This window comes from Tachyglossus aculeatus, chromosome 8 (assembly GCF_015852505.1).
Source record: "Tachyglossus aculeatus isolate mTacAcu1 chromosome 8, mTacAcu1.pri, whole genome shotgun sequence".
Classification (NCBI taxonomy): Eukaryota; Metazoa; Chordata; class Mammalia; order Monotremata; family Tachyglossidae; genus Tachyglossus; species Tachyglossus aculeatus.
Window position 1 is genome coordinate 21,886,238 of NC_052073.1, and position 13,025 is coordinate 21,899,262.

Here is a 13,025-nt window from a genome sequence, read left to right on the forward strand (position 1 = left end):
CACACAATAAGCACCAAATACATGCCATTGATTGCATACTTTTTATCAAGGGCCTACTGTGTGCAGAGTACTTTTTTTTAATGTTCTGTAAGAAGTCATTTAACTTCCCCGGGCCTCGGGTCTCTCATCTGTAAAATGGGGATTCAGTCCTGCTCCCTCGTGCTTAAACGGGAAATGGGACATGGGACATGGATTGTGTCCAACCTGATTAGCTTAAATCTACCTAAGTGCTTAGCACAGAGCCTGGCACGTAGTAAGTGCTTAACAAATACAATAAAAATGGGCATGGGCAAAGGATAGAACCTGGGGCCATTTTGTTTCTCCTATTTGGTGTCCTATTTTCCTGAAGCCTCTGCTCTAAGACATTCAGCCCAACTTTAATGGAATTCATTCTTTACACTTAGGGAGTTCAACCACTGACATGCTTAGAACAGTGATTTGCACATAGTAAGTGCATAACAAATGCCATCATCATCATCTTCATGAATGTCTCATGAATGTGAGCCCGCTGTTGTGTAGGGACCGTCTCTAAAGGTTGACAACTTGTACTTCCCAAGTGCTTAGTGCAGTGCTCTGCACACAGTAAGCGCTCAATAAATACGATTGAATGAATGAATGTCCCTTGGTATTAATTAACAGCCAGGTCTAGAGATCAATTCCCAACTCCCATGAAAGTATCCTGCACCAGAAACTCCATAAAAAATGGTACTCACTGACAACACAATTCCCACTGAGTATTACTATCAATGGCATTTATCGAACAGCTTCCTGTAGGCAAAACACTGGAGGAGGAAGTTGGAGAACAAAGACATGTGAAGTGCAATTCCTACCCTTAAAGAGCTAACAGTCTAATGGATCTTGGTAAGGGGAAATGTGCTTAAATTTCAGAAGGAGAGATTGTAATGAGCATTTCCCTTCTAGAATAATTCAGTGACTCTTGAATGTATTTGCTGGAGGAGTTGGCTGGAGGAGGAAATACTTGATTAAGAACAGAGGAAATAAGTTCCATATCAGTCTAGAATGGTTTCTGCCTGGAGCCCAGAAGAGGAATTAGATGATCAAGCAAAATCCTTTCCAGCCCCTGTATTCTCTGACAACTCAGCAGGCAGGTGACAGTTTAATCAACTGAAATGTTTAGCAAATTCTGTCCAGGAAGAAACCTTCCTAAAAGGTTGATCATCCTAGAGGAAGATTGAGATTCATCTTTAAAGGAAAAGATAATGTGAATCAGAGGAAAGTGAAGAGTGGGAAAATAAAATTCACAATGAGAATAATGAGAATTTGGATTGCTATAAGCTCAGGGCTATTAAGGCACAAACAAAGGTGAAAAGCAATCATTCTAATAGCAAAGGAGAGAAATGTCTCTATCCAGTGATCAAAAAGTTCAAAGCACTGCTCTTTTTCAGATGGATTCTCAACTAAATTGACAGCGACCAAGCACCATCTATTTTCCCCCAGCATCCCACTGAATAATACGCTGCATTTTCAATGGGAAATTATGCATAGAACAGGGAATGAAGTGGACTTGTAACTATATTGCCATCAAAAGCACATCTATGAGTGGTAGGTAGGTTAGCTAATAAAGGTACTATTGGGGATCATGATCCAGGGAATCAGGGTGATATTGAGGACCATGGGGTGATTTGCAAGACAGACTGAATTTCCTGTCATTGTAATCTCTGTGTAAGATGTTGCTTAACTTCTCTGTGCCTCAGGTCTCTCATCTGTAAATTTTGACAGTGTGCATGAAAATTCTAAATGTCTTTTAGAGAATGGACCCAAGATAGAGATGAGTTTATCTGAGCATGGAGAGATGGAGGAGAAAGAGGAGGATGAGGGGAAAGAGAAGAAAAGGAGGTGGTGGAAAACAAGGAATAGGAAGAGAATGAAGAGGAGAAGGAGGGTGAGGGGGAGAGGGAGGAGGAAGAAGAAGAGAAAAGCAGAGGAATGTTGGGCGATCCAAGGAAGCAGTGATATTCCAGGAACAGGAAAGTGCTTAAAGCATTACTACAGAAATTTAAGTCATCAATATATACATATGGCTACTTCTGAACCCAGTGACCCAGTATCCACCCCAACCCAATCTGACTCTTTTCATCAGGCCAAATGATTCCTTCATGATGGGAACAAACTGCCCAACAGCAAAACACTATGGCAACCACTCCACCCCTAGCCCCACAGCACTTATGTACATATAACAATAATAACTGTGGAATTTACTAAGCACTTACTATGTTCCAGGCACTGTACTAAGCATTAGGGTAGATAAGAAATAATTGGGTTGGACACAGTTCCTGTCCCACACAGGGCTCCCAGTCTCAATCCTCATTTTACAGATAATTGAGATACAGACAAGTGACTTGCCCAAGGTCACACTGCAGACAAGTGGCAGAGCTGGGATTAGAATCTAGGTCCTTTTGAGTCCCAGGCCCATACTCTATCCATTAGGCTATGCAGTTTTTCTCTGCTCCTTCATGTGTACCAACGCTACTGTATTGCATTCTCCTAAGGGTTAATATGGTGCTCGGCACACAGTAAGCACTCAATAAATACCATTGATCAATTGACTAATGTAAAGAAACTGCTTGGTTCTCAAGAAATTATTAACAGAATTAAGGAGTCCTAGTGGAAAGAGCATGAGGCTGGGAGTCAGAAGACCTGGGTTCTAATATCGGCTCCCACACGTGACTGCTGTGTGACCTTGGGCAAGTCACTTAATTTATTTGTACCTCAGTTATCACATCTGCAAAATGGGGATTGAGACTTTAAGCCCCACATGGGACATGGACTTTGTCAAAGCTGATTAGCTTGCATCTACCCTAGAATTTAGTCCAGTGTTTGACACACAGTAAGCGCTTAACAAATAGCATTAAAAAAAACCCTCAGAACTGAATGACCTCTCCAAGGAAGAAGGGACAAGTTAGGAAAAATAGAGGCATATCTCAACAATAATAATAATTATGGTATTTGTTAAGCACTTGCTATTCTCTAGGCACTGTACTAAGTGCTAGAGTAGGTTGGACACAGTCCCTTTCCCATGCGTGGCTCACATTGTCAATCCCCATTTTATAGCTGAGGTAACTGAGGCAGAAAAATGAAGTGACTTGCCCAAGGCCACCCAACAGACCAGTGGCGGAGATGGGATTAGGACCCATGACCTCATGACACCCAGGCCTGGGCTTTATCCATTAAACCATGCTGCTTCTCTAACTAAACAGCTTCAGTACACTTGATTGAAGAGACAAATGCTGAATTTCCTAATTCAGTATAAGAGATCTCATCCCTAGTGAAATGCCCACTTACCCTCTTCCAGGAAGTACAGTTTGTAACTGTTTGGCTTTTTCTCTGTGTGTGGGAAGAACTGAAATTTGCTATTTCTTGGCCAGAATTTGAATAAGGGAAAAGAAACAAAGCCAAATTGGATAAATGAATTTAAAGCTTCTCTCCAGATGGACTGAACTCATTTCAATTGGTGAAAATTTAACTTTGGTTTCCCAAAGCAGAGACCTGTGGTAGGCTGCATAGAGGAGACAGCAGAGTTCACACACTTAGTAAAGCTGTTTTAGGATGATAGATAAGGAAAGAGAACTGGTCTGTTTTAGGTTTCTTTCATCTCAAAACAGGGCAAATTAGGGTCATTCTACATTAAAACAACACAATCACCGCATCATTCCCACATGCAATTATTGAATGAATGACAATGTCCACATTCAATGAGAAACAAGCTTTCTTGCACAACTGCATTTTTTCCTATCTTTTGTTTCCAAAACTCAAATACAGGAATAGCTTCTAAACTGTAAGTTCCTTGTGGTCAGAAAATATATCGTTACTGTCCCAAGTGCTTAATACAGTGCTCTGCACACAGTAAGCACTTAAAAAATACAATTGACTGACTCTCAGACATCCAGAATGCTGTAGCATCAATAAAGCTTCATTATCATTTTGAATTGGGGTCCTTTGTGGCCTATTGGAAAGCACTGGACTGGGAGTGAGGATACTTGGGTTTTAATCCTGGCTCTTCCACTTGTCTGCTGTGTGACCTTGGGCAAGTCATTTAATTTATCAGTCCTTCAGTTTCCTCACCTGTAAAATGGGGATTCGATAACTGTTCTCTCTCCCCCTTAGACCACGATGCCTTAAGGCAGAGAAGCATATATGAAGCTGCATGTCTTCCCACGTTCCTTGTTGGCAAAACTCCACAGATTCTGTACTTTCTAAACAGTCCCAGGGGATGTTTTCAGAAACATTAATACATTCAGTATTTTTTAGATTCTCTGGAATTTCTGCAGACGATCTCCAATGACTTCACCAATCAAGAAAAGCCTCATCTGTTTTTAAGGACCTGCTGCCATGTTAGAGGTAACATTTTGAATGAATTTGTCTGCTGCATGGGGATAGGGCACGGGCCTGGGAGTCACAAGGTTTGCTGCCATTTGTCTGCTGCATGGGGATAGGGCACGGGCCTGGGAGTCACAAGGTTTGCTGCCTAGTACAGTGCTCTGCACACAGTAAGCGCTCAATAAATACACATGAATGAATTCAGGAGGCCTTCGCAGACTGAGCCCCCTCCTCCCCATCCCCCCGGCCTTACCTCCTTCCCCTCCCCACAGCACCTGTATATATGTTTTTCCGTATTTATTACTCTAAGCATTTTATTTGTACATATTCTATTTATTTTATTTGGTTAATATGCTTTGTTTTGTTGTCTGTCTCCCCCTTCTAGACTGTGAGCCCGCTGTTGGGTAGGGACCGTCTCTGTATGTTGCCGACTTGTACTTCCCAAGTGCTTAGTACAGTGCTCTGCACACAGTAAGCGCTCAATAAATATGCATGAATGAATGAATGAATTTGTCTGCTGCATGGGGATAGGGCACGGGCCTGGGAGTCACAAGGTTTGCTGCCTAGTACAGTGCTCTGCACGCAGTAAGCGCTCAATAAATACGCATGAATGAATTCAGGAGGCCTTCCCAGACTGAGCCACCTCCTCCCCATCCCCCCCAGCCTTACCTCCTTCCCCTCCCCACAGCACCTGTATATATGTTTGTCTGTATTTATTACTCTATTTTATTTGTACATATTTATTCTATTTATTTCATTTGGTTAATATGTTTTGTTTTGTTGTCTGTCTCCCCCTTCTAGACTGTGATCCCGCTGTTGGGTAGGGACCGTCTCTATATGTTGCCGACTTGTACTTCCCAAGAGCTTAGTACAGTGCTCTGCACACAGTAAGCGCTCAATAAATACGCATGAATGAATGAATGAATTTGTCTGCTGCATGGGGATAGGGCACGGGCCAGGGAGTCACAAGGTTTACTGCCTAGTACAGTGCTCTGCACGCAGTAAGCGCTCAATAAATACGCATGAATGAATTCAGGAGGCCTTCCCAGACTGAGCCCCCTCCTCCCCATCCCCCCCAGCCTTACCTCCTTCCCCTCCCCACAGCACCTGTATATATGTTTGTCCGTATTTATTACTCTATTGATTTTATTTGTACATATTTATTCTATTTATTTCATTTGGTTAATATGTTTTGTTTTGTCGTCTGTCTCCCCCTTCTAGACTGTGAGCCCGCTGTTGGGTAGGGACCGTCTCTATATGTTGCCAACTTGTACTTCCCAAGCGCTTAGTACAGTGCTCTGCACACAGCAAGCGCTCAATAAATACGCATGAATGAATTTGATTTTTAACTTGGAACAATCCTAAATAGACAAATACCATCGGTCAGCCCGTGGCAGGGGATGAAAGGAAGGTCCTCCCCGCTTAATCTGAAGCAGGTGCTGTTGCAGCTTTGAGAGGTCTCCAGTCCAACTTGCTGTGGCAAATATCCTCCTGCCAGGCTGCCGCATTACAAGCATTTGTCCCAGCAGATACAGGTCCAGAGCTAGTGGAGCAGACCCACGTGGGAAAGTGAAGTGTTGCTCCTCCTTCTGCAAAGACTCCATCTCATCACCGCCCCCACTCCCACCCCTTCCACCCATCTCTATCATGCCCATGCGTGAAGATGCCAGAGAACAAACAGATGCACCATCAATTTACATAGGGAGGAGAGGTCTATAAATGGTCCAGGATGGGTACCAGGACGGCAAGAGACACACTAACTCCTCACAGATTGGCTCCCCTAAGGAGCTGTGTTTGCCAGTGCAGTTCCCCAGGGACTGCAACGTCAGCAGAGCTAAGAGACCCTCCTCCAACTCAGTTAGCCGAGAAGAGATTGAACGGTGTGAGTTACCAGGTGCTGGGGAGAACAGCAAGATGCTCAGCTGTGCCAGGTAGGGAGGAATATTCAGCTCTGGCTATGTTGTTAGCAACAGGCAATCTGATATAATATGTCTCATCTAAATATGGCTTTTATCGTTGTTCTGTTCTTGCAGTACGTGTGTGTATGTGTGTGCAGATAGCATTTTACTGCTTCTGCACCCATACCTATCTGCTCTATCTCTACAGCCTTAAAGAGATCCAGTGTTCTCGGATGTATGTACCTATTAAATGTCAAAAACTTTCCTCTGATAGCTGAGTTATATCACTCAACTTGGTGAATGTGAGTCATGGGTTTAGGCAGACAATTTTAAGGAGACTTGCGATGCCATGCCAGGAAAGTCAGAAATCTAAAAAGAAGTAGATACTAATTCTTCCACTTTACAATAGCAGGATGATTTTAATATTTTTGCATTTGGGGTAATGTTAAACCCCTAGTTTTGGTAGTTAATCATGCACTGCACATAGCTGTCTGCAAAGCCTGTTTTTCTGTAATAGTTGGTTATTATACATTATAATCTAAGTGCCCCTGGGGCTAAGACCAGCTTGAATTCTTGTTCTGTCAGAAGTACCTACAGAGTTCTTGTGCTTTTTTCTTCTTTTTTGTTTTTTTTTTCAGGGGATTGTGACTCAGTGTCCAGAGGTGAGCTTGAAAAACAGAAGAGCTCAAAAATTCACTGGTAGAAAATTATTTCTCAAGTGTTCTAATCTGAAGAAAAATCCCACCATAATCAAAAGTCTCCGTGTCATTTTTACCGATCCCTGACTTCCTCTCTCTCTCTCCCTCTCTCTCTCTCTCTCATCCACCCTCTCCCTTTCTCCCCTCCTCTCTTTCTCTATCTTGTAGGAAAGTACCAGCTTCCAGTACAAAGCTAATAGCTTTACTAGTAGTTACAGTATTGTTATAAACTCAAGAGCAAGATGATATCTCTGAGAGTGTGTCTAAGCATGACTACCTCACCTGGGGTTCCTAGCCACAGACCATTTATGTTAAACAATCCTCATTTCTGATCTAGGAAAACCACAAGATAATGAAACTTTCCAAGCTGTGGTCATTCATTTGTTTTTCATCCTGCTTCCAGGTCAGTGCCAGTGCCTCAACTACAAAAGCGTTTCCATTGTTTTCCTCTGTGATGACCAGCAAAGTTCCATCTTAGCCAACAGATCCCTGCCTCAACCACCATCTCTGCCTGTACATAACCCGCTTGTTCATCTCTCTGGTCACCCTGTAGAACGGAGGCGCAGGACTGCTGACTGCATTGTACGTGGAGTGATGCCATTTGATGTCACCCTCTATGATTTGTGAGAGTGAAAATGGGCAATGCGTCCAGATGGAGTGGTGGTGAATCCTCCGACAATGCTTCTGGAGTGGACTATTTCCCGGTTAACAGCACCTTCCACGAACAGTCCCCTGACTTCTACGTCATCCTCCCGGTCATCTACTCGGTCATCTGTGCTGTTGGCCTGACGGGTAATACCGCGGTCATATACGTGATCCTCAAAGCCCCCAAGATGAAGACAGTCACCAACATGTTCATCTTGAACCTCGCCATTGCTGACGACCTGTTTACTCTAGTCCTGCCCATCAACATTGCTGAACACCTGCTGCACTACTGGCCCTTCGGGGAAGCCCTCTGCAAGATTATCCTAGCTGTCGACCACTACAACATCTTCTCTAGCATCTATTTCTTAACCGTGATGAGTGTTGACAGGTACCTGGTAGTCTTGGCGACCGTACGGTCTAAGCGCATGCCCCACCGCACCTACCGAGCGGCGCGGATCATCAGCCTCTGTGTCTGGTTGTGGGTCACGGTCATAGTCCTCCCTTTCTTTATCTTTGCCCATGTCTACACGAACGAATTACAAATCAAGAGCTGCGGTCTCAGCTTCCCCAGGCCCGAAAGGTTTTGGTTCAAGGCCAGCAGGATCTACACGCTCATCTTTGGCTTTGCCATTCCGGTCTCTACAATCTGTATCCTGTACACTGGCATGCTCCATAGATTGAGAAATATGCACCTGAACTCCAATGCCAAAGCATTAGACAAGGCCAAGAAGAAAGTGACGATCATGGTTTTCATTGTCCTGGCGGTGTGTCTCTTCTGCTGGACTCCTTTCCACCTGGCAACAATTGTGGCCTTGACAACCGACTTGCCCCAGACATCCTTAGTCATTGGCATTTCGTACTTTATCACTAGCTTGAGTTATGCTAACTCATGCCTGAACCCTTTCTTGTATGCTTTTTTGGATGATAGCTTTCGAAAGAGTTTCAGAAAGATGCTGGACTGCAGGACTGCTTAAGGGTCATCATTCGACTTCATTCCAGGACCCGTGTGGTCCCGGTTTTGGATGGCTTGTTCACTGGCTGTAGTTTTCGACATGTCAGCATCTAGCAGATAGACTTGGTTTTAGTCCCAAGTGTTTCACTTCTGTAATTGTCCCTTAATTATCTGCTGTACGCTCTTATATGGGAATGCTCTCTGCTGAATCATTAAGGGATTCTGAAGAAAAAAAGACAAGCTATCTTTTTTTGTTTTCAGATACCCACCAAATTTTCATTCGTATCCCTGTACTGCCACCTGCTGTATTGTCACAAAAAGCAGCTTATAAAAGGCCAGAGGCTGAAGTTCAATTTAATACCTTGGATAATCAAATCCATTTGATTTTGCAAAAAGAATCTCCGTGGCCAGATATATCAGATGATTTTCTTCCTCTCAGAGTTATAGAAATCAAATCTAAAATTCATATGTGTACTGTATTGCGAAAGGACGACAAGGTTGGGGAAAAAACTTGTACCTAGGGAGGGGTTGTGGTGTGGGGGACAAGTGTGTTTTTAGACCTAAGAGCCTCTTGAATGACTTTCATTTTTTCCATTGTGTTTCCTTAAATTCTGACTTGATTCTTAAAAATAAAATGATACTATAAGATAAAATGATACTAGAAAGTCGACCAAATGTAGAGAAAAAAATAGTGTCTCTGTATCCTAAATGCTAATGATATCCCTACTACTTGAAGAGGGATTAAAAAGTGTTTGATTGCACAACTCCAACTGAAAACTGTCTTATGATGTCCTCAGTACACAACTCCAATTGAAAACTGTCTTATGATGTCCTCAGTACCTATTAAATAAAGCTTCAGCAAAGGCAATCTGTGATAGGTTCTGTTCCCTCATCACCTCTGTAAAAGGGCCCTGAACTTTTTAAATGTCACAGAGAAACATAATCCAAATTTCTCTCTAAATTAAATCCTGCTCTTTTATGCTTCCTTGGCCTAAGTCCTGGAATAACTTTCTGAAACTCATTTAAAACAAAAAAGGAAGGAGGAGGGGCAAGAGAACCCGCTGCACCTTTAAAAGGTGAGACTTGGGAGCCAGAAATTCAGCCCAGTTATACTCTTTTGAAGGATTTAATCTCTCCCCACTCTTCTATCACAAGACTTCAAACACATAAGCACATACATATCTACAGACATATACATAAATGTTGAAAATATCAACAGTCTCTAGTCTTGCAGAAGACTGAAGATGGGAACCATTTCCTGCCTGTTGGGTAATTTCTCACTGTGATGGATTGGAACATTTTCTAACTTTACCATTTACCACATTAGGTTCAAGAGTTCCTAATTCTAAATTCCTCATTACATGGGACACTGAGAGTTCTGTAATCTTTCAGAGTCTGTCGCATAAAACCGCAGGCAATTGTACGAATTTCATCACTGGAGAAGCATCCAGAACAAGGACCCAAGAGAGAGTGACAGGGAGGGCTGCAGGTCAGATTTCTGGAGCTTTGGCAGGAAGTGAGGCATGGGAAGCTATTATTTCATCCAATTGTAATACCTCCTCAAGCCAGTGCTGTGATTTATTTCCAGTACAGTGGGTCTCAGCAGTCTGCTCTGGAAAAGACAGAAGCAGACACATAACTCACCCAAGGCCCCTGTATACTGTCTCCACCTAATAATTAATTTTCTCTCATCTCAAGACAGTTCTATGAGGCAAACAAGGGCCTGTGTGATTATGTCCATTTTACAAAAGGAAAACTGAGGCAAGACATCAGCCAATGTGGCCAAAGTTACAATGTTAGCAGAAGACCAAGGATTAGAACCCAGGTCTTGTGCCTGCCAAACTTTAGAACAGTAAAGGGGAAAAAATTTCAGTGAATTTCAAAGTTGCCGTAGACTCATACTTTATTACTTCATTATAGTTTTCTATTTCCTACCCAGGTACAGATTGCTCTTCCAATGTCTTTTCACTTATTTTCCCCTCTCTTGTCTGTAATATTATAATTACAGAGTCCCTTAGTGGTCTCCAGTACATTCAAAATCCGTTATGTTTTTAACAAAGTCACACACAAAAAAATGACTGAAGCAATGAAATTTTAGAAACCCTAGTTTCCTGCCCGAGATTTTCTATTTCCCTCCCATTGCCATTTGGAACTGAACCCTTCAGCTCCATCCTATCAGTTGTCTGTCTTTCCTTTCTATGGTTGGAGCACAGACACAAAGCATGAATGGAGTGAAAACAAATGGATCTAGATAAATTCAAGAGAGACCTCGAGCCATGCAGTAGTGGATTTTTGTCAGATGAGAGGCACTTCTATGCAGTGCTCCTGCTAACAACAATAATAATAATGGCATTTGTTAAGAGCTTACTATGTGCAAGGCACTGTACTAAGCTCTGGGGTGAAGACAACTAAATGGGGTAGGACACAGTCCCTGACCCACATGGGGCTCACAGTACCCGTTTTTACAGATGTGGTAACTGAGGCACAGAGGAAGTGAAGTGACTTCCCCAAGGTCACACAGCAGACAAGTGGTGCAGCTGGTTTTAGAACCCAAGTCCTTCTGACACCAGCTTTATAGACCAGTGTGCAGTGCCCACTTTCTAAGGAAAAATTACAGCTCTGTGAGCTCCATGTGAAACAGAGATTGTGTCCAACCTGATTATCTTATATCTAGCCTGGGTCCTTGTACACTGTTTGGCAAATAGTAAGCGCTTAATAAACACTGCAATGATTATTATGATTATGCCTGCTGGCAAGGCAGCAATCATTAGTGTCGTCTTTATTATATTCATTCATTCAATCGCGTTTATTGAGCACTTCCTGTGTGCAGAGCACTGTACCAAGCAAATGGGAGAGTATGATACAACAATAAACAGGCACATTCCCTGCCCACAACGAGCTAATTTTCTTCCTTTCAGGACTAAAAGAAAGCAGGCTTCAATATCTTGCACTTGTTTTCTTAGCTGTACTAAAATTATTGTTGTCCCTGGGCCCTTTCTAATTCCTCTCTGAAACCTGTGCCCTGCTTTGTTCTGCTATGCCACCAGATGCATATTGGTCTGATTCTTTTTCCATCTTCAGCTCCGAACTTCCATCTGCCATTGTTCCTGCCCCTAAATTCAGACATGATTCAGGCACGGAGGTGGGGTCTATGTGGATCTGTTCGGGAATGCCTGTGGGAGCCAGGGGAGGGCAGATCCAGGATATCCCAGAGAAACACTCTCAGATGGTGTGAAATGGGAATGTTTCTATATAATGGGAAGCAGCATGCCCTAGTGGAAAGAGCACAGATCTGGGAGTCAGAGGACCTGAGTTCAAATCCCAGTTCACCAATTTTCTGTTGCAAGACTTGGTCAAGTCGTATAATGTCTCTGGGCCTCAGTTACCTTGTCAGTAAAATGGGCTTTAAATCCTACTTACTCTTACTTAGACGGTGAGTCCCATGTGGGACGGGGACTGTTTCCAATTTGATTGTCTTACATCTACCTCAATGTTTAGTATAACACTTGGCAACGAGTAAGCAGTTAATGCAATTTAAAAAACATAATGGTGGGCTACCGGGTGCACAGTACATGGTGCCTTGTACCTGGGAGGGTCGTAGGTGACTACCCAAAGTCTAGGATTGCTGTTTTTGCCATCTTAAAGGGTGAAGCCATCTCAGGTTTGGGTAAACTATGAAGGTACTCCAAATATGCCTTCCATTCACCAAGAACAAAAGTAGGTCTGCCCAGAAGACAAAACTTTTGTTAGCACTTATGGATATATGGCTCTCAGTTATTTATTTTGACCCCTCTAGTAGAAAATACTTTTCCATTTGTTTAGCCTGTTAAGAGTGTAAGTTTCTTTGGGCAGGGAACATGTTTCTGATTGAATGAGTGAATCGGAGAGAAACAGCGGGGCCTAGTGGAAAGAGAATGGGCCTGGAAAGCAGGACATCTGGAGTCAGTACTGCTGGGTGACTTTGGGCCTCAGTTGTCTCATCTGTCAAATAGGGATGAAATGCCTGTTGTGATTCCTGTTGGTCGTGGGTTCTAATCCCGGTTCCACCACTTGTCAGCTGTGTGACTTTGGGCAAGTCACTTATCTTCTCTGGGCCTCAGTTACCTCATCTGTCAAATGGGGATGAAGACTGTGAGCCCCAGGTGGGACAATCTGATAACCTTGCATCTATCCCAGTGCTTAGAACAGTGCTTGGCACATAGTAAGTGCTTAACAAATAGCATTATTATTATTATTTTATTTTTATTCCCCCCCTAAACACAACGCTTAGACTCTGAGCCCCATGTGGGACAGGGATTGGGTCCAACCCGATTTGCTTGTATTCTTGCAGTGCAAGAATTATTATTATTATTCCTTATTCTGTTCTTCCCAATCATTGTGTTGCACCACAGTGTACTGCACCCACTCTGGTACTACCAATAATTGTGGCATTGTTAAGCACTTCTTATGTGCCAAGAACTGTACAAAGCACTAAGGTAGATACAAGTTACTCAA

The 13,025-nt window shown here is 43.0% G+C and overlaps 1 protein-coding gene across 3 annotated transcripts; it reads left to right on the forward strand.

Moving 5' to 3' along the window:
* The first annotated feature begins 6,043 nt into the window (after positions 1 to 6,043).
* NPBWR2 (neuropeptides B and W receptor 2) lies at positions 6,044 to 9,436 on the forward strand. 3 transcript variants are annotated; one of them, XM_038750470.1, is made up of 3 exons: positions 6,044 to 6,269; positions 6,875 to 6,898; positions 7,338 to 9,436. In XM_038750470.1, exon 3 carries the CDS (start codon positions 7,570 to 7,572, stop codon positions 8,551 to 8,553), a length of 984 nt encoding a protein of 327 aa, XP_038606398.1. In that variant the 5' UTR covers positions 6,044 to 6,269; positions 6,875 to 6,898; positions 7,338 to 7,569; the 3' UTR covers positions 8,554 to 9,436. The 3 variants fall into 3 exon arrangements, with proteins under 3 accessions (XP_038606398.1, XP_038606399.1, XP_038606400.1); XM_038750471.1 differs by lacking the exon at positions 6,875 to 6,898; XM_038750472.1 differs by lacking the exon at positions 6,875 to 6,898 and having other exon boundaries at positions 7,488 to 9,436.
* Positions 9,437 to 13,025: the final 3,589 nt, after the last annotated feature.